Raw genomic sequence first — 24976 nt, forward strand, 5'->3', positions numbered from 1 at the left:
AATCCCGAGAGATTAATGAATTCCTGAAGATTCATGAATGATTCTGAATGAATCTTCCGTAAAAGATTCATGTGAATGAATCTCGTCGAAAGATTCATATGACCCAACACTGATTTCATCTGCTGGTGGAGCCTCCAGCTGCTGGTTAAACTGATCATTTGGTAATTCATCGAAGTACTGAGCCCATCGCGAAAGGACCTCTGGCTGGTTGCTGACAAGATCCCCATCCTTGCTGCGACAGTGGATCACCTTCGGAGTACAGGTGTTTCGGTGGCCTGCTATCGCTTGGTAAAACTGTCTTGTGGGTCCGTAACGCACTCTGATTTCCTCGAGTTTTCGCATTTTAGCGTCCTCCCAGAATTGCTTCTTTCGCTTGAAAACTCGTTTCTCTTCTCGTCTGAACCGGTGGTATTCTTCTGCGCATGCCCGTGTTCTTTGCTTCTGTTGGATTGCTCGGTATGCGCAGTTTTTGCGTTCATTTACAATTCTACACTCCTCGTCGTACCAGCCAGATCTGGTGTTGCCACGTCGTTCTCCCAATATATTTTTGGCACAGTTCGTGATCGTTGTTTTTAGAGCATCCCATCCCGCTCGTATCTGTTTCTCCGTGTTGCAGTAGTAGAGACTCATCTAACAGGTTGGCTGGTAAGTCCCCGGTCTAACAAAGAAAAACACATTTGTTTTTCACAGAAAAACGAATTTGTTTGTCAAAATTCGTTTTTATTATACAACATAGTTCCCTTCAAGAGCGATACAACGATTATAACGACCTTCCATTTTTTAATACCATTTTGGTAGTACTCCTTCGGTTTTGCCTCAAAATAGGCCTCAGTTTCGGCGACCACCTCTTCATTGCAGCCAAATTTTTTCCCTGCGAGCATCCTTTTGAGGTCTGAGAACAAGAAAAAGTCGCTGGGGGCCAGATCTGGAAAATACGGTGGGTGGGGAAGCAATTCGGGGGTGCCCATGGCGCAGCGGTAGCGCGAGGAAACACCACACCACAGGTGTGGGATCGAATCTCGAGTCTGGCACCCTCCGGTATTACGAACGGCTGACCACCGATCTATAATATACCGTCTTTCGGTCACACAAACTCTCTTCGGAGAGAGGCCTTGTCCCACTAGGGGATGTCGTGCCACATAAAAAAAAAAAAAAGTGGGGAAGCAATTCGAAGCCCAATTCATGAATTTTTGCCATCGTTCTCAATGACTTGTGGCACGGTGCGTTGTCTTGGTGGAACAACAAGTGGCGTTCACAATAACAAAAGTTGCTTGACAAAAGACGCTCTGTCTCACAAACTAATTGACATACATACGTCAAATTTTGACACGAATCATTAGAAGGTTGGTACTATATACAAATAATATGCATTTAATACTAGCGGCGCCATCTATGTGTCAGACCGGGGACTTAGCAGCCAACCTGTTACTAGAAGATTAATGGCCTTTTTAGTAACCCTGTTTTTACGACCGTTACGGTTTTTAGTTTCCGGGGGTATGTGGTACATGTACCTCTATCTAAAACAACTGTAGTCCGATGATGCTGTTGCTTGTGAGTGAGATAACACTGTCGTCCGCCTGTTGTCTTAGGGTACAGTTTGGCGCCAGACATGAGTCAATATCACCCCTAGGAAAATGTGGCCCAACGCTACGGTTATTCCACCCAATAAGAGACCGCTGCTCCAAGGGATTAGAAACTGGCTCTACAAGAGAAAGCGAAGCTGACATAAGCTCGCCGTATCTTGCCCAGTTCATATTCCGGGTCTATCCACCGGGTAGAGACCATTAGTGATCGCAATCTTAATCGGTAAGCGATCACTGCAATTCGGATCCTGCGATCTGGTGTACAGAGATAAGTTGATTGTTGAAACCCTAGTTGCCTCTCCGGAGCTTAGAATTGTTACGCTTTAAGTGTCGCAAAGGTCCCTTATTATTGGTGCGCAGTTATCGTCACGTGTACATCCCCAATCTATTCCATGGCAATTGAAATCGCCTAGGATGAAAAACTACGGAAATACTGCCGTTGCTATTGTTTGGAGATCCTTTTTGATCTTTTCGAGTCAGCCTTAGCTTCCGGAGAAAGGTGATAATGTATTACTTTATGCCTCTGGTCTTTCTTTATTACGTCCGGTCCTTCTTGCGGTTTCAATTCAACAGAGTTTTCTCGAGCGCATCTCGACTCTTATATGCTTACTTTCCTATCCTTACTTAGTGTGTGCTAATCCTATTCTTACTTAGTGTGAGTGTGTGTGTGTGTTAGCCTAATCTGTGCTATCCCGCTAGCACCAGCTACGCCAAATGTCAATCCGAGACACTAGAGTGTCCGTGCCGCGCATCTGCTTACGGCATCTCGGTGCCGGTATCACCACACAACCCCCCACCAGTGACGGAGTCACGACAATTTAATTGGATAGTAAGAAGCCGTCAAACACAATTTGTGGACTATTGGCTATTGTTAAACGCTAAAGCGGACTTTCTTCGTTATAGGCCTGTTTTTGGTAAGATTCTCCATTATGAATGCCGGTTTGAGTCGATCTATTGATACTGACTCATTTTTTCTTTAATTTTTACAGTGAAGTGTTTTCTAAATCTTCGTACTACTTCATAGGGTCCTTCATAAGGGTTTTGAAGTCCCGTTTTTACTTTATCCACTCTAACTAGAACGTGGCTGCATGTATCCAAACTTCTCGATTCATGAGTAGGTAGAGAATTTTTTGAATTTGAAGGGGCAGGTTCAACCGATTTGAAAGCTTGTTTTAAGTTTTTGATAAAATCCGGGAGGTCCTCAGAGCTCTTGCTATCTGTTGGTACAACTACCTCGCCTAGAAGCCTGAGACTTTAACCGCATGTCATTTCCGCTGGCGAACCTTTCAGATCCTTTTTATAAGCCACACGGATGCCTAACAATATTAGTGGAAGTCTTCGATTCCAATGTGTTGTGTCCCCTCCCGCTTTCAACGCTTCTTTCACATGTCGATGGAATCGTTCCACCATTCCATTCGCTTGGGGATGATATGCCGTTGTTTTTATGTGGTGAGTGCCTAATAGTTTTGTAAGTTGTTCAAACAGTCTTGACGTAAATTGTCTTCCACGGTCGGTCGTTATGACTAACGGACAACCAAATCGCGAGACGTAGTGTTCTACAAACGTATTCGCCACGGTGCATGCCGTGATGTCTGATATTGGGAAACATTCCGGCCATCGAGTGTATCTGTCTACAATGGTCAGCAAGTATTCTTTACCCTCCGAAGGCGGCAGTGGACCGAATATATCCATGTGGATATGGTCAAACCGGCCTTTCGGTACTTGGAATGTTTCTAACGGCGATCGGGTGTGTCGTATTACTTTTGCTTTCTGGCATCCTAGACATGCTCGCGTCCAGTTTCCAACATCCTTGTTCATTGCCGGCCAGAAAAATCTTTCTGCCTTAAGTTTGCGTGAGGCGCGTTTTCCGGGATGCGACAATCCGTGGAGGCTGTTAAAAGTGGTTTTCCTAAGCGACAGCGGTACGTAAAGTCGATTGTTTTTAGTTGATGCTTCAAACATCAATTCTGTTTTGTCCAAAACAATTTTTTCAAGTTTGATTTTGGATTGTTTTGCATCTGATTCGTTTTGCATTAGCTTTTTTAGTTCTGTATCCTTCTTTTACTCTCTGGAAAAAAATTCATATGTATTTTCCGCAATCGCATGTGTTTCCCCAATTCTTGACAAGGCGTCTGCAACTATGTTGCTTTCCCCAGTTATATATTGGATGTCGGATGTGAATTGTGAAATAAAATCCAACTGCCGATTTTGACGGGGTGACTTCTCTGCTTTGGATGTTAACGCTTTTGTCAGGGGTTTGTGATCAGTGAAAACGGTGACTTCTCTCCCTTCCAGAAAGTGACGAAAGTGTTTTAGACCCAGAACTATGGCGAGGAGTTCTCTTTCAAATGTGGAATACCTGGTTCCGTTGCGGGGCACCGACCGCCGTGGTGAAGCCCATTCTATGGAGGTAGGACCTGAAAAAGCCGTGGCCTGAGAGGAGCTGGCAAAGCTCACTTCGTCATGCGTCCTGCTCAACCAGGCAAATAAGTCGGGGATCATGCGATGCGTCCAGCGTGTCGTCGAGGTAATCTCGGCGACTTGCGCGTCTGCATCCCATTGCTCCTGCCACGAGCGGATGGTTGCAGCTCGATCCTCTTCCCGGATATGGTGTGCGCTGTCGCGTGCCCCTGGATGTTAGCGCTCGTAGCATTTGGCGTCCTCCTTGGCAAGCCTCCAGACGTACACAATGGCGGCGCGGAAGGAGACAGTGTAGAAGGCCGTGGCTGCCTTCTGAATCACTTTGCGCTGCGCTTCGGTTTCTCAGCGACGGTGTGCCACACCGGAGCCGCATAGCGTTGAACCGACTCGACAACTGATGCAAGCAGTCGCTTCTTCGCTCCTTTGGGGCCGCTATGGCTCCTCATCAGTCTGGAAACTACATTACCGACTCGTTGTGCCTTCTTTGTAACACCCCAAAGATGCGGAAACCATGATAACTTCCATCAACGGGCAAGTAGTGACTGTGCGAGCAAGGAGATCCGATATCTTGGAGTACAGATAAACGGAGACTGAGTTGTCACCGGCCCGCTTCGAACCGCCTCCGCCTTCAGCGGCGCGATGCTGAGTTGACGTGCCACCATCCTCTCGTTCACCGCCGTGACTGCACCCGACGCGCGCCTTGAGGCCGCCTCCGGACCAGTACATGCAACCAGTTCCACTACATCCGGGAGCTCGATGGAGAGAACACCGTTATACATGGTATTCCACAGGGTGGGGCCGAGGATCGACCCCTGTGGGACACCCGCACTCAGGTGCCTTAACGCTGGTCCCTCACTGGTGTCGAATACGAGTTGACGATCGCACATCCAACTAGCAAGCATCCTCTGCAGGTCGGGTGGGACCTCCATGTCCTGGGCTGCTGCAGTAATCTCACGCCAACCCGCTGTGTTGAGTGCGTTCCGAACGTCGAGCGCCACCACCATGAAGCAGTGGTGAACACACTGGCGACTCGTGCCCGGCTCCATGGTGTCCAGCGACAGTACTCTGCGGCATTCGCCAACGACTCTCTTGATCGCCTGTGTCGTCGATCGACCCCGACGGAATCCGTACTGCGCCGGGTGGAGGCGAGGGTTGTCTGGAGCGCTTGTTGAGCCTGTTGAGCATGAGGCATTCCAAGATCTTGCCTGCGCCGTTACGCATCCCCAGGGGTCGGAACGACGAAGACTCTCCTTGGGGCTTGCCGGGCTTTGCCAGTATTACCAGTCGCTGCTTCTTCTACGGCGACGGGAACACGCCACTGTCAAAGCAGGACTTTCAAGCAGGTAAGCCTCGGGGTGTTGGCCTATGGCTACCTTCAGCGCCCCGTTGCAGATCCCATCGAGGCCAGGCGCTTTCCGGGGGGCCAAGCTGCGTGTGATCACCAGAAGCTCCTGTTCTGTGACGGCGCGCACTGGAGGAGCGTCACCTTAAGAGTCCAGTTGGGTCGGCCACGCGAAGGGATCGTGCTGGGGGAAAAGATCGTCTAGCACTGCGCGTTCCATTTCGGGAGGGGCACGACTGCCCCGCGGGCGAGCCATGACGACCTTATATCCCGCTCCATTGGGCGATAGGGTGCCTGGGATTTTTGAGCCAAGAAGACGCATTGCGTACTCCCTCAGGGCGTCCTCGCTCGGTAGGCCACGCTTCAGGGCCGAGGGGTGCATTCCAAGGAAGCTCGGTTAGCAAGCTGGAATTTTCCCTTTTTAAATTTCAGTTGCGTACGTTTCTACATCGGGCTTAACCCTTTGCGCTCGAAAGCTTTTTCACCTGCGCAAACCAGCAACTCGAGGCGAAATTTACCAAACTGGTATACGCAGTGGCGGATTAAATGGTGCGGGGACTGAGCGGCCGCGTTGGGCCCCGAGCTAGCAAGAGGCCCAGAACCTTCATACTTTAACAAACATTCTATAGATTTCATTGGCTTTCTTCAATGATTGACTAGTAATAAATCGTAACCGGTCAATAATGGATACTTTTACTGCATCCTATAAAAATTATTGCCAAGAACCATGAGGAAATAATGAAAAGATGGTTCGGTATATAATCAGAGTTGAAGAGTATCAATTGGAAACAATCAAATTTATTATTTTTTACGGTGTAGCGAAGAGATCCCGTGAACTTTACCGCTTAGGGCCCTAATGAGTGTGAATCCGCCACTGGGTAAACGTGTTATACGTGCGCGCGTAAACTGTTTTCATGAAACAGCGTAGCAAAAGTTTACAGTTATGTAGTTTATTTATTAATTCATTCATCGTAAATATCAAAATATCACTTTGAACGTAGAAGCGCATGGATCAAGAACTGCAAATTGAGTAGGACTACGGCTTGGCGCCGTAGCAGCGCCGCTCGAGTTGGTGCTACGCTACTGCTGGGCGCCGTATCCGCGCCGCTCGAGTGCAAAGGGTTAAGTTAATCTCATACCACTCTTTTTTACAATGCACACATCTGTACTCTGGGGCCATGCAGCTGCTAATCAAGTGGTCTCCACGACACTTAGCACACCTTAGCTTGTTGCTGCAGAAGTCCGTATGGTAACTACGCACTACACTTGCCGCAGGTCAAAACCCTTTTCTCAAACGGGCTCGCTATAGGGACGCGGATGCCCCCGAGGATCAGAAACTACGGAAGAACATCATCGTCAAAGGTAACCCTAATCGAGTGGGTCTTCCGATACAGCTTCTTTCCGTTGACAATTGCGGAGGAGAATAACGGCCGAACCACCGTTGCCCTCAGCGCCCCAATGGCGTCGTTGATGAACACACGACAGCCAGTGCCTCGGATTCATCGGAAAACCGAGACAAATCCATTATTGGAGGAGGCGCTGCATAACTACAACAAGTTGTGCTAGAAAATAACGAAGCGCACGGACGAGGAAAACACGGTGGACCCCTTTACAAAATATTTAGAATCAAAACTCCGGGCTAATTTGGCGATAGGATTATTATTGAGCGCCGAATTGGGGCAGTAGTTGACGAATTTCCCGATAACAACATCACGGAAACAGAATATTTGGATTCCGACTCGGACTAGGTGTATTTTCTACTTCTTCTTTTGTGGCCAGTGAGTGGTATTGGCCTGACACCTGAGTGGACTAGGTGCATAATTCGAAATAAAAACATAAATCAATTTACCTTCACGAAATCCTTGAGAGTTTCATTCAAGTAACTACACACATAATACTTTTTCGGATGTTGGAGGGCCTTGCTCACCCGAAACAAATATTGCAGACAAGTAAAACTTTCTCCTGTTGCTAGATACCTTAACGTAATAATAAGCCTTTCTTTGGCAGTTACTGGCCGGCGTAATCACGTATCTTGCTTTTCAATGTTTGGTCCTTCTTTCGAAAGCAGCCATTCAAAATCCTCCGTTCTCATCCGAAGAAAGTTTCTAATAGTCTTGTCTACTTCTTCCTCCAGGAGTTCGTCTAGTAATTTATTCCCATCTTCATCCCGGCGGAATAAAACAGGCCGCATCCACCATTCTCTAGGTTTCTTTTCTATCTTGCAACTCTTTATTGGCAATAGTTAACAGAACGAATGAGGCATTATCAAACTCAACTGCGTAATCCATCCTCGCGAAACACACGGTAATGACTGACGAGTTAATAATTGCACAGTGGCAATACATAAACAAGGTTTTTCCTGGAATTTTCATATAAATATCGTACGGCTTTCCTCTTAACCGAAAACTGGTTGACTTAATTTTACTGTATAAGGTGAGCAGGACAAAGCATAGGTTTATAGTGAGAAGTTTTGTGACTACACTTACATCGGTCGATTCTGATAGAAAAATCGGTTTTTGACACCTGGACCGCATCAATTTTTTGTTATAATACGCTGGGTGTAGTCACGCGATAACAGTAATTTTTGAACGCGTCAATTTTATTCGAACGGGATTAAAAAATTTACGTCTTCGTTAGCGTTTTGAGAGCAAAACAACGATCGCCCCCCACTACAACCGAACTTTTCGGCTTCGCCGCATGTCATTTACCCGATCAGCTGACCCGCTAAACAATAAAAATTTAAAAATATTGATACGTAACGGAAAATTCAAATTACTGAACTGAACTGAACACACTTTGGCTCACACCCAAAGGCTCAGAAAAATGACTTCCGCTAAAAGGTGCGGCCAACGGTCTCATAGGTGTGGCCAACGCGTAAGCGTGTTCTCATTATCTTAACCGCTGTTTAAACATGGCTGGAATTCCCGGTGGCGGGAACGGGAAAAAGTAGCCCAGTTTCGACAAAATATCCAGCGGGAACGAGCTTATTCGTCCGATCTGTCAAAGTGAAGCTTTGTTTACGTGATTTAAATTAGCGGCAGGTTAAAGTGGAATTGTGAATCATTATCAATTATAAAGTTTATGAATGGTGTTGTTGAGTTCCTCCCCCAAAATTTTGCGTAGAAGACTACTCGCATTTAGGTTTCTCTCCGACAACATCGGACGCATCTACGTACGTCTGTATGTACGTTGCCTATACCGACGTTGTTGTGGCAAGCGAATGAAACTTGTCATGAAACGTTTCAATTCAGCAATTATCTCTTCTCTTCTCTATATCTATAAAAATGGATGTTTGTATGTTCGTGATGCTAAAACTCAAAATCGGCTGGACCAATCTTGATGACGTCTTCGTATGGTTTGTTCCTTTTTACCCAAGGAAGGTTTAGGAAAAAAGAGAACGTCAAAATTCTCAAGGAAAAGCCGTAAAATTCTAAAATTCGGTAAAAATGGCTTTTTTTATATTAACAACTAAAATTTACCTTCTCTAACGAAAACTAAAAAACGGTTGAGCTCATCTCCACAAAGTTTTCTGATGATTTGTTTCTTTTATCCCAATAAAAACAATGAAAAGTTAGAAAATTCCCCAGGAAAAGCCAGAAAGCCAGAAAACTCGATAAAGGATTTTTTCCATACAACAATGGAAACTTAAAAAATGAGTGTTTGTGTTTGTGAACGCTGAAACTCAAAATCGGCTGTGCCAATCTTGATAATGTAATCGGTATTTGTTCGTTTTTATTCATGGAAGGTTCAACGAAAATAAAACTATTAAATTCCCTAAGGAAAAGCCGGAAAATTTCCCATACAATCAAATCAAATATACGATTTATAACTAAAACTAAGAAACCGCTTGGCCAACCGTAACGAAGTTTTGGGATGATTTTTTCTTCCTTACCCAGCGATTAAAATTCACCGAGTCCAAATTCACAGATAATCGAAATATTTCATCTCGGTTAATCAAACAAGCGATCGCCTAGATCTCGTGTATTTGGTTTTGATAGGTGTTGAATGTATTTTGTTGAGTGGCAGAAAATAGCTTTGTTGCACGTACACATTTTTCTATGGAAGGTGAACAAGATTCCGTCAGATCAAATAGCGAACATTGTTGATCCAACGGTGCATTGAGCCTGCGGACTTTACAATCCCACTTCGTTAGTATGTTTTGTCCAATGAATTTACTAAAAGCTCTCCATGTGCATTATTTTCGAAAACACCAACTTCATATCATATTGGCCTTTATTGTGTAATGCATGCTAAACACATATGAATATTAAGTATTTAAGTTCAGGGAAATCTATCAAACAAGTTTGCAAGTACATCGCCGGAAGGAATATGGCGGTTTATGGTGTTGAAGGAGATGAAATAAGTATCAAATGAGCCGATACGTTGTTGTGCATTCCACAGGTTTGGTTTTTTATTTCAATGTTTAGTTTATTTGAAAAATGGTTAAGGAATTCTCCAAGAACTCTTGAGTCAGGAGTACAGCAAGCAAAAAAAACATAAGATACACGATTCCAACTTGCAGCAGCGACTGGATCATTGCTCTCATATGAATTGGTTGATTATTAATATTGGACGAGGCGAAGTTCGTTGGGTCAGCTTGTTTTTTTTTTTTTTTTTTTTTTGCAAAACGACCTCTTGGTCATGCCTGCCCGTTAAGGGCTTACGAGACTTGTTTCCCTGTCGTACGTGGATAGTCAGTCCTCTCGTACAGGGGAGGGTCCGGTCTCGGTTGGGATTCGAACCCACGCCGTCGAGGTGGTGAGCCCCGGCGCTCATGGGCCGATTTTCTAACCGGCACTACCGCTCGGCTGTCGCGGACCCCCAGCTTGTATATAATAATAATCAACAATGATGATGATGGCCCACCTCATACCCCTGCACAGGATTGAGATGAGACGTATTATCTTTAAGATATATAATATTAAACACAAAATTTTCATACTTTTATTATAAAAACAAAATATCATTTTACGAATGGATGATCAGAGAATCACGCTACAAAGTCCTCGTAAGGATGACTGGTTGCCCGCCTGTAGAGATCAACTCAAAACAAATCTTTACAAGGTGCGTGACAAACAAGTCATCATCATCATCTATGATTGTGTACACATGTCCTACTTTCTATCCATGCTGTGTACACATGTCCTACTTTCTATCCAACTAACTAGCGTACTCCTAATTTATCCAACTAACTATCCTAAACCAAACTACTTCTAAAATAAGCCGCACACAATATTTCGAACTCAGGTAGTGTAACCGCACTGACAATTGTGATTGGTAGTTTATTGTAATACTGAACACCTTTAAAAAGCAAAGAATTACGGCCACTAATCGTCTCATAGCTTGGCACTCTCGGTTCGTTTGCTCTCCGGGTAAAGTGACGATGGATATCACAGCCTCGTTCCACTCTCTCGCTTAAATATCCAGGTAGATGACCCTTAAGAAGCTTATGGACGAATTCCATGGTGCGGTACACTACTCTCTGTTTAACTGACATCCATTGCAGAATGATAAGCATTGTATTAGACGAAGTGAACCGATTACAACCCAGTACATATCGCATGGCTTTATTTTGCAATCTTTGTAGCCTATTAAACTGGGTCTGTGTGGCAAGAAACAGGATCGACGGACAAAAGTCAAGGTGTGGCATAATCAGAGAATTGTACAACTAAATTCAACCAACCAAGCTCAGGTCACTCCTTAACCTCCCCAAGACACCACATCACTTTGCCATTTTTTTAATCAAATTGTCAATGTGGGCTGTAAACCTGAGTTTCTCGTCAATAATTACTCCTAGGTACTTGGTCTCCTGCCCTACATTAACCGGAACACCACCTATGCTCACCTGCGACGGAAGTACTTCTGGACTACGAGAAATCACTAGTATATTAGTTTTTGACAAATTTAATTTCAGCTTTTCAAATTTTAGCCATTTTTTCAAGACAGCAAGGTCGTCATTGAGACGTCTAAGAGCTTCGCATTTAGATTGGTTATCGACAAAAAATACTGTATCGTCTGCAAACAGATTTATATCGCAGTGCTGCAAAACCTTATTCATGTCATTTATATATAAAATAAATAATATCGGGCCTAACACACTGCCCTGTGGAACTCCAAGTGTATTTTCTAACGCTTCAGAAGTAGAGCTCCCAAACATGGTCCCTCTGGGTTCTATCCCGAAGGTAATTTTCGAACCAATTGAGCTCCTTACCCCTGATACCAAACTTCTTCAAATACTCTAAAAGTAAAGGTCGCGATGTCGTCTCAAACGCTCTTTTAAGATCCAAAACGACAGCAAGAATAACATGTCCACGATCCATAACATGTTTCCACTTTGCTAATACCATATTCAGAGCGGTTTTGCAGGAGTGGCCTTCCCGGTATCCCGACTGCTCCGGCATTTGCAACTGGTTACAAGTCAAGTATTCTACAAGTTGTTACTTAACAACAACTTCCAGAACCTTTTCAAGTATGTTCAACATGTTAATGGGCCGGAACTCCTCCGCAACGATAGTTCCAGGCACTTTAGGAATAGGAACTACCACAAATTCTTTCCACGTGGTGGAAAAACTACCGGTCATGATTGACGATGCTGAGTAGCTCCATTCCAATGACCTCAAAACTGTCCTGTGTAATTTGAGAATTAACATTAAACAATCCAGCTGTCTTCCTCAAGCCAAAACATATTGTTTTAAGTTTGTCAAGACCGACTGGATGAAAATGAAACTCATGTACTACAGGAGCAGCCATACTTAGCTCGACCGGCTCGACCTCAGGGTCAATACTAAGATGGACACGCAAGACACTGTCCACGAAATACCGATTGAACATCCGCGCAATAGTCAGTTCGTCGTAAACTATGCTATTATCAAATTTAATGTTGGAACTTTTGGAAAAAATTTAACGTTGGAAGCTAAACCTCAAACGGTGGTTGCAGTGCTGACCGTGAGAACGCGCGGAAACGGCGGCGCGCCCGCAGCGAGCGCAGCGAGCGGACTGCGCTAGGTCTACCGAAAAAGAGAGTTTTGAGGGTATTACAATTGGGAGCGCGGAAACGATACACTTCTCGACACTGCCCCATACAAAAGGTAAACAACACTTTGAAAAAAGCGAAATAATGGCTGGCCGTCTCGACGATCCAAAACGACGCCACCTACGTGTCGAGACGATGCGCGGAAACGAAACGACGCGGCTAGCCATTTTTTCGCTTTTTTCAAAGGTGTTGTTTACCTTTTGTATGGGACCGCGACGAGAAATCTGACAGTTCGTATCGTTTCCGCGCTCCCAATTAAAATACCTTCATTTGTTATTATTTTGAGAAATAAGGGGGGCCCTCGGGCCTCCCTCATACCGCACCCCTAGATTAATTGCGTAGCCGAAATTAACGGCTGGCTCACGCTCACCACTGCGACCACCGTTTGAGGTTTAGCCGAACTTTTAATTTCACTAGAAGGCTTCGGTAATGCCTTCCAGCAGGCAGCTTCCAAAGGTAGCTGCTTCGGTAGCAGCTTCCAAAGTTATTTACTATTATTTCTGTTTTCAAAAATTTGGATGCGTAATATTGTTTTCTTGTATTCTTAATCTCCTTTGAATACCTGTTTCTGAGTTGTCTATACGCATCCCAATCTGCAGGTCTATTGCTTCTTAAAAATTGTTTATACTTTTCGTCCCGATTACACTTTAATCGATCTAAACTTTTTGTATTCCACTTTTTATGATCGTAAATTTTTATCTCTTTTTCATTAATCCATTCCTTCATACTATTTTCAAGGACATTAACAACTCTATATGCTTTCTCTTCAAAGCTGTGAGCTTCTAAACTCGGGCCGTTGGACACTAGTCTTTGGAGATTAGTTTTGGAATATCTGTCCCAACATTTTAGGAGTTTCCCGACGTCCAGCGGGATTCCCCTACTTTCTATCCATGCTGTGTACACATGGCCTACTTTCTATCCAACTAACTAGCGTACTCCTAATTTATCCAACTAACTATCCTAAACCAAACTACTTCTAAAATAAGCCGCACACAATATTTTGAACTCAGGTAGTGTAACCGCACTGACAATTGTGATTGGTAGTTTATTGTAATACTGAACACCTTTAAAAAGCAAAGAATTACGGCCACTAATCGTCTCATAGCTTGGCACTCTCGGTTCGTTTGCTCTCCGGGTAAAGTGACGATGGATATCACAGCCTCGTTCCACTCTCTCGCTTAAATATCCAGGTAGATGACCCTTAAGAAGCTTATGGACGAATTCCATGGTGCGGTACACTACTCTCTGTTTAACTGACATCCATTGCAGAATGATAAGCATTGTATTAGACGATGTGAACCGATTACAACCCAGTACATATCGCATGGCTTTATTTTGCAATCTTTGTAGCCTATTAAACTGGGTCTGTGTGGCAAGAAACAGGATCGACGGACAAAAGTCAAGGTGTGGCATAATCAGAGAATTGTACAACTAAATTCAACCAACCAAGCTCAGGTCACTCCTTAACCTCCCCAAGACACCACATCACTTTGCCATTTTTTTAATCAAATTGTCAATGTGGGCTGTAAACCTGAGTTTCTCGTCAATAATTACTCCTAGGTACTTGGTCTCCTGCCCTACATTAACCGGAACACCACCTATGCTCACCTGCGACGGAAGTACTTCTGGACTACGAGAAATCACTAGTATATTAGTTTTTGACAAATTTAATTTCAGCTTTTCAAATTTTAGCCATTTTTTCAAGACAGCAAGGTCGTCATTGAGACGTCTAAGAGCTTCGCATTTAGATTGGTTATCGACAAAAAATACTGTATCGTCTGCAAACAGATTTATATCGCAGTGCTGCAAAACCTTATTCATGTCATTTATATATAAAATAAATAATATCGGGCCTAACACACTGCCCTGTGGAACTCCAAGTGTATTTTCTAACGCTTCAGAAGTAGAGCTCCCAAACATGGTCCCTCTGGGTTCTATCCCGAAGGTAATTTTCGAACCAATTGAGCTCCTTACCCCTGATACCAAACTTCTTCAAATACTCTAAAAGTAAAGGTCGCGATGTCGTCTCAAACGCTCTTTTAAGATCCAAAACGACAGCAAGAATAACATGTCCACGATCCATAACATGTTTCCACTTTGCTAATACCATATTCAGAGCGGTTTTGCAGGAGTGCCCTTCCCGGTATCCCGACTGCTCCGGCATTTGCAACTGGTTACAAGTCAAGTATTCTACAAGTTGTTACTTAACAACAACTTCCAGAACCTTTTCAAGTATGTTCAACATGTTAATGGGCCGGAACTCCTCCGCAACGATAGTTCCAGGCACTTTAGGAATAGGAACTACCACAAATTCTTTCCACGTGGTGGAAAAACTACCGGTCATGATTGACGATGCTGAGTAGCTCCATTCCAATGACCTCAAAACTGTCCTGTGTAATTTGAGAATTAACATTAAACAATCCAGCTGTCTTCCTCAAGCCAAAACATATTGTTTTAAGTTTGTCAAGACCGACTGGATGAAAATGAAACTCATGTACTACAGGAGCAGCCATACTTAGCTCGACCGGCTCGACCTCAGGGTCAATACTAAGATGGACACGCAAGACACTGTCCACGAAATACCGATTGAACATCCGCGCAATAGTCAGTTCGTCGTAAACTATGCTATTATCAAATTTAATGTTGGAACTTTTGGAAAAAATTTAACGTTGGAAGCTAAACCTCAAACGGTGGTTGCAGTGCTGACCGTGAGAACGCGCGGAAACGGCGGCGCGCCCGCAGCGAGCGCAGCGAGCGGACTGCGCTAGGTCTACCGAAAAAGAGAGTTTTGAGGGTATTACAATTGGGAGCGCGGAAACGATACACTTCTCGACACTGCCCCATACAAAAGGTAAACAACACTTTGAAAAAAGCGAAATAATGGCTGGCCGTCTCGACGATCCAAAACGACGCCACCTACGTGTCGAGACGATGCGCGGAAACGAAACGACGCGGCTAGCCATTTTTTCGCTTTTTTCAAAGGTGTTGTTTACCTTTTGTATGGGACCGCGACGAGAAATCTGACAGTTCGTATCGTTTCCGCGCTCCCAATTAAAATACCTTCATTTGTTATTATTTTGAGAAATAAGGGGGGCCCTCGGGCCTCCCTCATACCGCACCCCTAGATTAATTGCGTAGCCGAAATTAACGGCTGGCTCACGCTCACCACTGCGACCACCGTTTGAGGTTTAGCCGAACTTTTAATTTCACTAGAAGGCTTCGGTAATGCCTTCCAGCAGGCAGCTTCCAAAGGTAGCTGCTTCGGTAGCAGCTTCCAAAGTTATTTACTATTATTTCTGTTTTCAAAAATTTGGATGCGTAATATTGTTTTCTTGTATTCTTAATCTCCTTTGAATACCTGTTTCTGAGTTGTCTATACGCATCCCAATCTGCAGGTCTATTGCTTCTTAAAAATTGTTTATACTTTTCGTCCCGATTACACTTTAATCGATCTAAACTTTTTGTATTCCACTTTTTATGATCGTAAATTTTTATCTCTTTTTCATTAATCCATTCCTTCATACTATTTTCAAGGACATTAACAACTCTATATGCTTTCTCTTCAAAGCTGTGAGCTTCTAAACTCGGGCCGTTGGACACTAGTCTTTGGAGATTAGTTTTGGAATATCTGTCCCAACATTTTAGGAGTTTCCCGACGTCCAGCGGGATTCCCTGGATTCCGGGATGTTCATGGATCGTAACTGTCATGGATTTTCACCCCACTAATAAATTGCACAAATCACTGCAGTGGCATAGCGGCGTGGTATGGTGGTGGATCTTCGAACTCAAAAATATGAGTTTCAAGTCTGGTAAAAATAATCAATCACACTAAATAAAATGTTCTTCTCTCCTCTTCTAGAGATATCAAAAATCAGCACTAGTTTAAAAGGATGTAAAAGTGTTGAAGCGAAGCCTCGGCTTGAGCAAAGACGCGTCAAAATAACCCGCAGGTTGAACGTCAACTAATACAATGTTTTTTTTTGTAAAAGCAAAACGAGTTGCGCCAGATCCTGCAGTAACAGGCAGTGGATTTCTACTCCTTCCTTTAGTTTGATAATGAATTGTAACACTCCGACTCAACTAACTTAAGGACAATTTTCATATAAAAGAATCAATCCTGTTTTCTCTGTTCATGTAATACGTAAAAGTATAAAATAAATTAAATGAAAAAATAAATTTTCAAAACAAAAGTTTTCCCCTAAACCTACTAAAATATAAAAAATAATGTATGTTAAATAACATATGTATTTATGTATCAGTTTTTCGTTTTTTTCGTTATTCGCATACCGTAGATGTACCATATTTGGCGCAGTTAAGGAAATTCTGCACACAAAGTTGAATAACAAAAAAAATGTTCGGTCAAATCATACCATTTTTTGCACAGTGCTAGTCTAACTACCATAGAATATAAGAAAAATAAGTGAGAAACTCTTAAATTGTTATTTCTTCAAGTTTCAGAAACTCTTTGTGTGGCACATTATGTTCCTAACTTGGCGCATGGTTTTTGCAATGTTCCTTACTTGGCGCGATGTGTTCCTAATTTGGCGCACTTAAAACAAAATGGATGTAGTTCATTGAATTCAACAGCTATATTCAAAAGTCAACTTAAAACAATAGAAGCTCTTTTCAACAGCAATTTAAAAAACAATTTAGCTTTTTTTGCAGCGGACTTTGGCTTCTCTCGTGGAAATAAAACTATCTCATCGCTAACTTTTATAATCTCATCCATCAAAGCCTTCTATGATTCAGAAATATCTAGCAGCGCAAACAGTCATATTCTCCACGGTGAATAATTAGGAACATAGTGAGCCAAACTTGGCGCAAAATTGTTCGCTTCAAAATTAGCATAAAAATCTCAAAAAGCGCCGAATCTATCCACTATTTATTGAAAATACTTACTTTTTAACAGTTTCTGATAAATAAAATCCCTAATAATTTTTCCTTTGCGTATACATTATTGGAAACAGTTGAACCCACTCCTTAGCAGCGTTGCTAACGCGAGTAAAAATTGGCGCACTTGTGAGATGGAATTTTTCATTTAATTATATATACATTCAATAACTAAAAACCAATAACATGTTTTGATGTGGATGTATTGTACAAACATAAACAAATATTTAACTCCATATTTTTGGCTGAAATTATTTGGAAATAGTATAATATCGAAGAAAATATTAGAAACTGCGCCAAGTTTGGACCCGCGCCAAGTATGGTGCTTCTACGGTAGCATCGTAGATGGCGATCGAATTGAGAGCAATCTCGATGTAATGCGAATAACGACAAATACGAAAAACTGATACATAAATACATATGTCATTTAACATACATTTTTTTTTTTTTATTAGGTTTAGGGAAAAACTTTTGTTTTGAAAATTTATTTTTTCATTTAATTTATTATTGAATGAGATCGTGATTATCAGAATGAAATCGTCGACTTGTTTCCCTTCGGAGTTTGGTGAATAAGTTGATCGGTGAGTAAAACTACCGCGGCTCTTTGAACTGCCATAGGACACTGATACCACGAAGAAAGAGTTTGTGAGGTCAGAGTGAGAAAAAGCTGTCTCATGCAAGATTTTGGCTTGAACGGACGATCCGTCGGATCCGCCAGATCGCTGCTTTGTGAATCGGGATCCGTCGCTCGCGCCTAGGATGGGATCGATCCGTACAGTTCCCGCTCTTTGGACTCATCTCTAGCCTCATTCTCTGATGGAAGTGCCGCCTCTAGAGTCTGACCGTAGCGCACAGCCACTTCATTATCCTTTAGCAGGTCAATGTTGAAGCGGTGCGCTCTAGCAACCCGGGGTTTGTAGATCATTGCTAGCTTTGATCGCATGCAGACACCGAGCAGATAGTGGTCAGAACTCACATTAGGCTGCCGATAGCTGCGAATGTTCGTGACGTCCGAGAAAAAGCGGTCGTCAATTAGCACGTGGTCGATTTGGTTGCAGGTACGTAGGTCCGGTGATCTCCAGGTAGCCTTGTGGATATCCTTGCGAGGAAAGAAGGTGCTGCGGACAACCATTCGTGTGGGAGGCTGCAAAGTTAATGCATCGATGACCATCGTTATTAGAGCAAGCATGCCGGCTGTGAGTCCCGATGGTTGCTTTAAAACACTCTTCCCTGCCAACTTGCGCGTTCATATCCCCAATGACGAGCTTGATGTCACGCCTCGAGCAGCTGTCGTACGCCTGTTCCATTAGCGCATAAAAGGCATCCTTCTCATCATCGGGCCTTCATGGGGGCAGTGTACGTTGATGAGCGCGTAGTTGCAGAATCTCCCTTCAACTCGCAGCTCACTCATACGCTCATTAGTGGGTCTCCATCCAATAATGCGCTCCTGCATCTTACCCATCACTATAAAGCCAGGACCGAGCTCGTTGGTACTGCCACCACTTTGGTAAATGGTGGCATCACAGTGCCGAGGCTTCCACACTCTACTTCCTCTCCAGCAAAGTTCCTGCTGCGCAACAATAGAAAAACCGAGAGGGTTTATGGCGTCATATAGAAGACGATTAGCTCCGTCGAAGTTGAGAGATCTGCAGTTCCATGTCCCAAGCTTCCAATCATTGTCCTTTATTCGTAGCCCGGCTCTGGATCCGTTATTCTGATACGTATTTTGCATTATTTGTTTATTCGTAGTATATGTTAATTCGGCTGGCCTCCTTACTAGTGATGCGCAGCCTACACCTCGTGATGGGATTGCCACCTTAGGTATAGCTGACGAGGATCCGCATTTCAGCTTCAGCCGCTCCACTGGAGATCAGACGCTGTTCCGAGCCGCTCGTATTGGAGAACAGACGCTCGTGGAGATTGGTGAGCCGCACCACTGGTGAACAGACGCTCACAAAGCGCCCACAGAGCGTACCCTGTAGACACCCCCCTTTCCCTGTCAGCATACGACCCAAGTTCCCACCAGGGTTGGTTACCTGATCTTCACAAAGGTTACTCGCATCCCGGTTGGCACCACTAGGAGGTAGGGTAGGAGTTGTTTGGGGGGTGAATGGCCACTATCAAAGATCGATATATGGAGCCTCATGTTGCACCGGATCCCAAACCATTTACCAACCAAAATGGCCTTAGTAGTCGGTCCTTAACCAATAGAGATCTATGTCTCTAGGTTAGGCTTTACCGCACGATGTTTTGAGAGGCGAAAATGTATGGGATTTGACAGCTGCCGGCTTCGCACGATTTAATCGTACGATAAAATCAAAATCATTTGATTTTGTCGTGCGATTTAATCTGTCAAACTTAACTTGGTTGTATAAACTTGAATTTGCGGCTTTTTTCTCGACCACACAACAGAAAATAGTTGTTTGTATACAACGAATAAGCAGCAACCATGGTGGACGTCCGCATTGACAAGGAAAAATTAATTTTGTTGGTGCAAGAGCGCCGGCATCTGTGGGTATCATAACAAAGATTCTAATTATAAGAATAAATGTGTGGCATCTAAAGCATGGAACGCGATTGGAGCTGAGCTGAATGTGCATGGTGTGTATTACTCGATCATCACTGATACCGTGATCCCAACAACGAGGCTTCTCCGTACCGTCGATCTAGCCGGACACAGTTGTTTTATATGTTAAACCAGGACGATTCAGTTTGTTTTTTTTTATGGAAGCATTAGCTATTTCATATTGTTATTAGTTATCAAGTTCAATGCGTTTAAGAAAGCATTTCAGGTGCAGATGCAGTATTTCAGGTCGCTTGGTGGCAGATAAAGGAGGTGGGTGTAGGGATGATGGGGCTGCAGCTGGACACAGTTTTTGATATACACTGCGTCCCAAAATGATAGCCTCACCTAGTTTTTTCTGTGCAGGGCGAATACCGAGCATATAAATTTTTCCAAAAAATTCACAAATATTTGTAAGTATAAAACGACTACTTTGCATAAATACTGTTGAAAAAAACGAATGAACAATCCCTTTCGGTCCAAAAAACTAAAATCAGTGGTGTCCCAAAATGATAGCCTCACTTAGGATTTTGATTAAATAATCAACGGAAACAGCATAAATTGATTAAAAAGTCATGATTTAGTAATCAGTAGGTCCTCCATTACGATTTATTACTTGGAAAATTCTTGATGGCATACTATCCGACAATTTTTCCAACGTGTCTATTGATAAGGAACGCCAAGCATTCCGGATAGCAGCTTCAAGCTCTTGTGTGGTCTCGTAATGCCTCCCATCTTCATAAACCAATCGAACTAACATTCCCCAAACATTTTCCATTGGATTAAGGTCTGGGGAAACAGCTGGCCAAGACATTGTTTTTATACCTGATCGTGTAAGGTAAGCTCTTTTTGTCTTGCTTGCGTGCACGGCAGCATTATCTTGCTGAAAAATGAGCTGTTGAGCGTTGTGGTTTTCCAGATATGGCTTCAAATGATTGTCCAAGATATCGATGTACATATCGCTGTTCATACATGTTATTACAACCGCCAATTCACTCCTTCCATGACCGCTGAACGCACCCCAAATCATTAAGGAACCTCCTCCAAAATTACGTCGAGAGAAAAATCGTGGCTTACGTCTCAAATCACGCCAATAGTGGGTGTTACCATCCGGTCCATCCGGATTAAACTTTTTTTCATCGCTCCAAACCACCTAAAATAAATTAATGGTTTAAAACCTGGACAACACTGCAAGCTGACAACTTACGTTGTAAACTTTGTTTACAAACGTGATCGCGAAACTTGTTTACGTACTTGATCACGAGGTAAATGACAGGTGACAAATTATTGATTAGAGTGATTAGTGATGGCTCGGAGTTAGATTAAAAGGATCGCGAATAAGTCCAACAGAAGGAGCGGAAGGAAGTGATAAAAAGGAGTCACAGAAAGCCATCGTCCTGATTCTGTTGGAAAAGCGACTAAAACACTTTTAATTTTGTAACGCCGCGTAGCACGGTTTTTTTAGTAAAATAAAGTTACAAGAAATTGTAATCGAAGCAAACTTTTCCAACATTTTACAAAATTAAAATACTTGAGATTTTGGGCTTCACACGGTTGAAGTAAAATTACTTGCAAAGTACAGTTTGGCAAGTTGTAAAATTCCTCAAGCAAGTGTAAATTGAGTGAAAGGATTGCTGAGGAGCTGTGATCGAAAGCGCCGGGTTAAAAGTATAATCCGAAACACCGCGAGTGTTGCGACGAGTGTTAGTTCGAGTGCAAGCTGCGAGCTACGGTCAGTGCACTTTGACCGAGAGTTTGAACGGATTCAAAATGGAGCGCGGAGAGTTCAGCCAGCCGCTGGCCACGGCGGGAAGTATGGCGGAAGACCAGTCGCTGGCACCGACTGAAATGTTGGGAGGTTTGCCGTTAGCCACGGTTGAAACGGGGCCCGAAGCGCCGCTTGCACCGGCAGAAGAGGCCCATCCCGACCCGCTCGCGAATTCAACCGCACGACCACACCGTACACAGAACACAACAAACTGCACTACACCACCTTTGCACAGTGGGACCGGCGAAGACACTTCCGCGGTGGATTATACTATTTTAAATGATCTGCGACGGCGCGAGATCGGGATTGAGAGGAGGATGCTCCAGCTTGAATTAGAGCAAATTGGAGTTGAGAAGAGTTTGATCGAAGGCCGCAACAGTATTCACCTCTACCAGGATACGTTGAAAATGGCCGAAAGAGCGATGGCGACCCCGAGCGGGCTTCCCGGGCTGCCAACAAGCGCATCGAAAGGCGCGAGGAGCGTGGTTTCCGGATTGGCGAGCAAACAATTGTTTGGCGCGACCGCTGCCACTTCCCCATTCCTCAAAGCGGGCCCACGACCATCTCGCCTCACCTTCATGGAGTGTTCGGAAGGATCGAAGCCGCGAGAAACCACCATGCTTCTAAACCAAAGCCAACTTTTGGCAAGGCAGGGAGGAAGCAAGGAGTTACCACCGTTTTCTGGACGGCCCGAGGAATGGGCCATCTTCATCGCAAGCTACGAAAGCTCGACGGACATGTGTGGGTACACCGATGAGGAAAATATGTTGAGGCTGCAAAAGGCGCTCAGCGGTAAGGCCCTTGATGCGGTGCGATCGCGGCTTCTGCATCCTGCAAACTTGAAGAGTGTGATCGAAACTCTACGGATGCTGTTCGGACGACCCGAAATTATAATCCACCAAATCATGCAGCGGATCCGGAGGATGCCTGCACCACGCCTGGAAAATATGGATACGTTAGTGAATTTCGGAGTAGCCGTGCAGGATATGTGCGCAACGATCGACGCTGCTGGTGTACACGAGTATTTGTGCGATGCCACGCTCCTGTACGAACTCGCGGAAAAGTTGCCGGATACGTTACGACTCGATTGGGCGCGGCACCGACTCGTGCTGAAATGGGTCACCTTAACAGAATTTAGTACATGGCTGAACGAGTTGGTACATGCAGCAAGCCTGATATCGTTACCATCCATCAGTTTTCCTAAAACAGAACGAAGAGATTATGAACCCAGGAAAGAGAAATCGCGCCATTACCTGAACACGCACCGGATGGAAGACCAGAGGGCAACGTCACCACCGCCGAACGCGACTTGTGTGCTGTGCAGCAGTAGCTGCAATGGATTGGCAACATGCAAGCAGTTTCTCGACCTGCCACCACAAGAAAGATGGAACACAATTCGACAGCTCGGCCTGTGTCGGAAATGTTTGACCGTGCACGAGACCAAGTGCCATGTGACGCAACCATGTGGGAAAAATGGTTGTGGGTATTTCCACAATCCGCTTCTGCATGACGACGCCAGATACAGGGATCCGAGAAGGCCTGCGTTAGAATCCATTCACACCCACTCGGTGAGCACAGCGTTGAGTAATGTCCTGCTAAAATATGTGCCGATCACCGTCTACGGCAGGAAGAAAGCGGTCCATACGTTTGCCTTTTTAGATAGCGGATCGACCGGTACCTTCATCGAGAAAAGCTTGTTTGATGTGTTGGACCTGGAAGGAACGCCGCATCCGTTAACCTTAAAATGGACGGGAAACATTACTAAGGAGGAGAAGGACTCTCAGATGCTGTCCCTAAAGATAGCAGCAGCGGATGGAGCCAAAATATACGACATTGCAAAGGCACATACCCTTCAGCGCTTGTCGCTACCAGCACAATCAGTATGTGCATCGGACTTGGCATCCCGTTACGGCCATTTGAAGGACATTCCACTCCCATCGTACAAGGATGCCAGACCGCAGATTATCATCGGCGTGGACAACGAACGTCTCGCCCAGCCACAGCGCTACGCAACGGGTGGAGAACTCGAGCCGATTGCAGCACAGACATCACTCGGATGGATTGTCTACGGAAATCATGTTGGCGGATCTGCGACACGAGGATCGGGCGAAGGCTCTCATAGCTACGTCATTTGTGCGAACAGCATCAGAGACAATGACGAAATGGGAGCCAGTTGGACTGTTGATAACGGTAGGATGTCCGAGGATAAGCAGCAGGATCCTAGTAAGCAGGGTGATCAGAGTCAGCAACAGCATTTTCTGAGACCGGATCATTCAGGTCAGGGTATTCAACCACAGCAGCAGCCGCAACAATTGGAGCAGGAGTTCGATCAGCGGACGCAGTGTCGGAAGCGACATCGGCGGCCAGCGGTTCAACGGCGCCAGCGGCAGTGGCGGCAGGGTCGGAGATTGGTGGAGCAGCTACGACAGCTGCAGGGACTACAACGGGAACGGGTTAAGCATCAGCGGCAGTTGGCAAATCAGCAATTACTCACCGCTAAGAGCCAATGCGAGCAGACACCTAATGCGAACTCCGGCGTTGGCTGGTCAACTACGGCTGCAAACCGCAAGGATAAATGCGACATCCGTTGGCTGCTCAGTTTCCTTGTACTGTTTTCGATTATCCTTGGCTGGTGGTGCCAGTTGGAAGGCTGGACGAATGAACGAAGAATCGTGAATTATGATCTACACATGAGGCTGGTAGTCGTCGACGAAATCGATATGCGTTGGCGTGCTAGGACGAAAGAGATGGTCCGTGATGTAACGAGGTACAAGGTGCAGTTGACGAGAGTCGACGTGGCATGGAAGGGTCAACCGCATATCTTCAACGATAAGTTGTCTGGACCGTGTATTGGAAACAACGTTGGAGTGTCTGCATGCAGCAAGACACTTGTGAGTGTCAGACGAGAGCCGTACGGATCCTGGAAGGGAAAGGACACAGGGTCAATACAGATACAGTATAGCTGGCCAAACCTCGATTGGAGTGATAGCGAGCCAGGAGCGACGTACTTCAAGTCCGTGCAGTGTCAGCTGATCGAGTCGGGCGATACGAAGTCAAGTGCAGTGAGCGGAAAATGTTTGGAGAGATTGATCATCTCAGCTAAGATGTTTCCGATAGCAGTTACTAATGTCACTACACTAATATCGCTTCACTTTCTCGTAGGTACGGCGAACGGAAATCTACTTAGTGTTGGACACCATAAGCCGGCGGGGCTTATAAACATCCCGACGGGTTCTTGTTGACATGCTGCAAGGCGGAATTATTTTTGAGCGGAATTACTCTATTGAGCGTTATGCTGAGACAGGGACCGAACAATAGTTAGATAGTTACTTACCAGCTAGCTGGTGGAAGAACGAGCTAAAACAGCAAAGATTGG

General features: G+C 44.6%; 1 protein-coding gene across 1 annotated transcript; it reads left to right on the plus strand.

Moving 5' to 3' along the window:
* Positions 1 to 22217: 22217 nt before the first annotated feature.
* Positions 22218 to 24842, plus strand: LOC131264632 (uncharacterized). The gene has a single exon (XM_058266902.1). The coding sequence runs from the start codon at positions 22218 to 22220 to the stop codon at positions 24840 to 24842; it is 2625 nt and encodes an 874-aa protein (XP_058122885.1).
* The last annotated feature ends 134 nt before the right edge of the window (positions 24843 to 24976 follow it).

The sequence above is a fragment of the Anopheles coustani genome, chromosome 2 (assembly GCF_943734705.1).
Source record: "Anopheles coustani chromosome 2, idAnoCousDA_361_x.2, whole genome shotgun sequence".
Taxonomy (NCBI): Eukaryota; Metazoa; Arthropoda; class Insecta; order Diptera; family Culicidae; genus Anopheles; species Anopheles coustani.

What these genes read in the sequence shown, in the direction of transcription:
- LOC131264632 (XM_058266902.1), top strand. Translation starts at nt 22,218, where the DNA reads ATGCTTCTAAACCAAAGCCAACTTTTGGCAAGGCAGGGAGGAAGCAAG.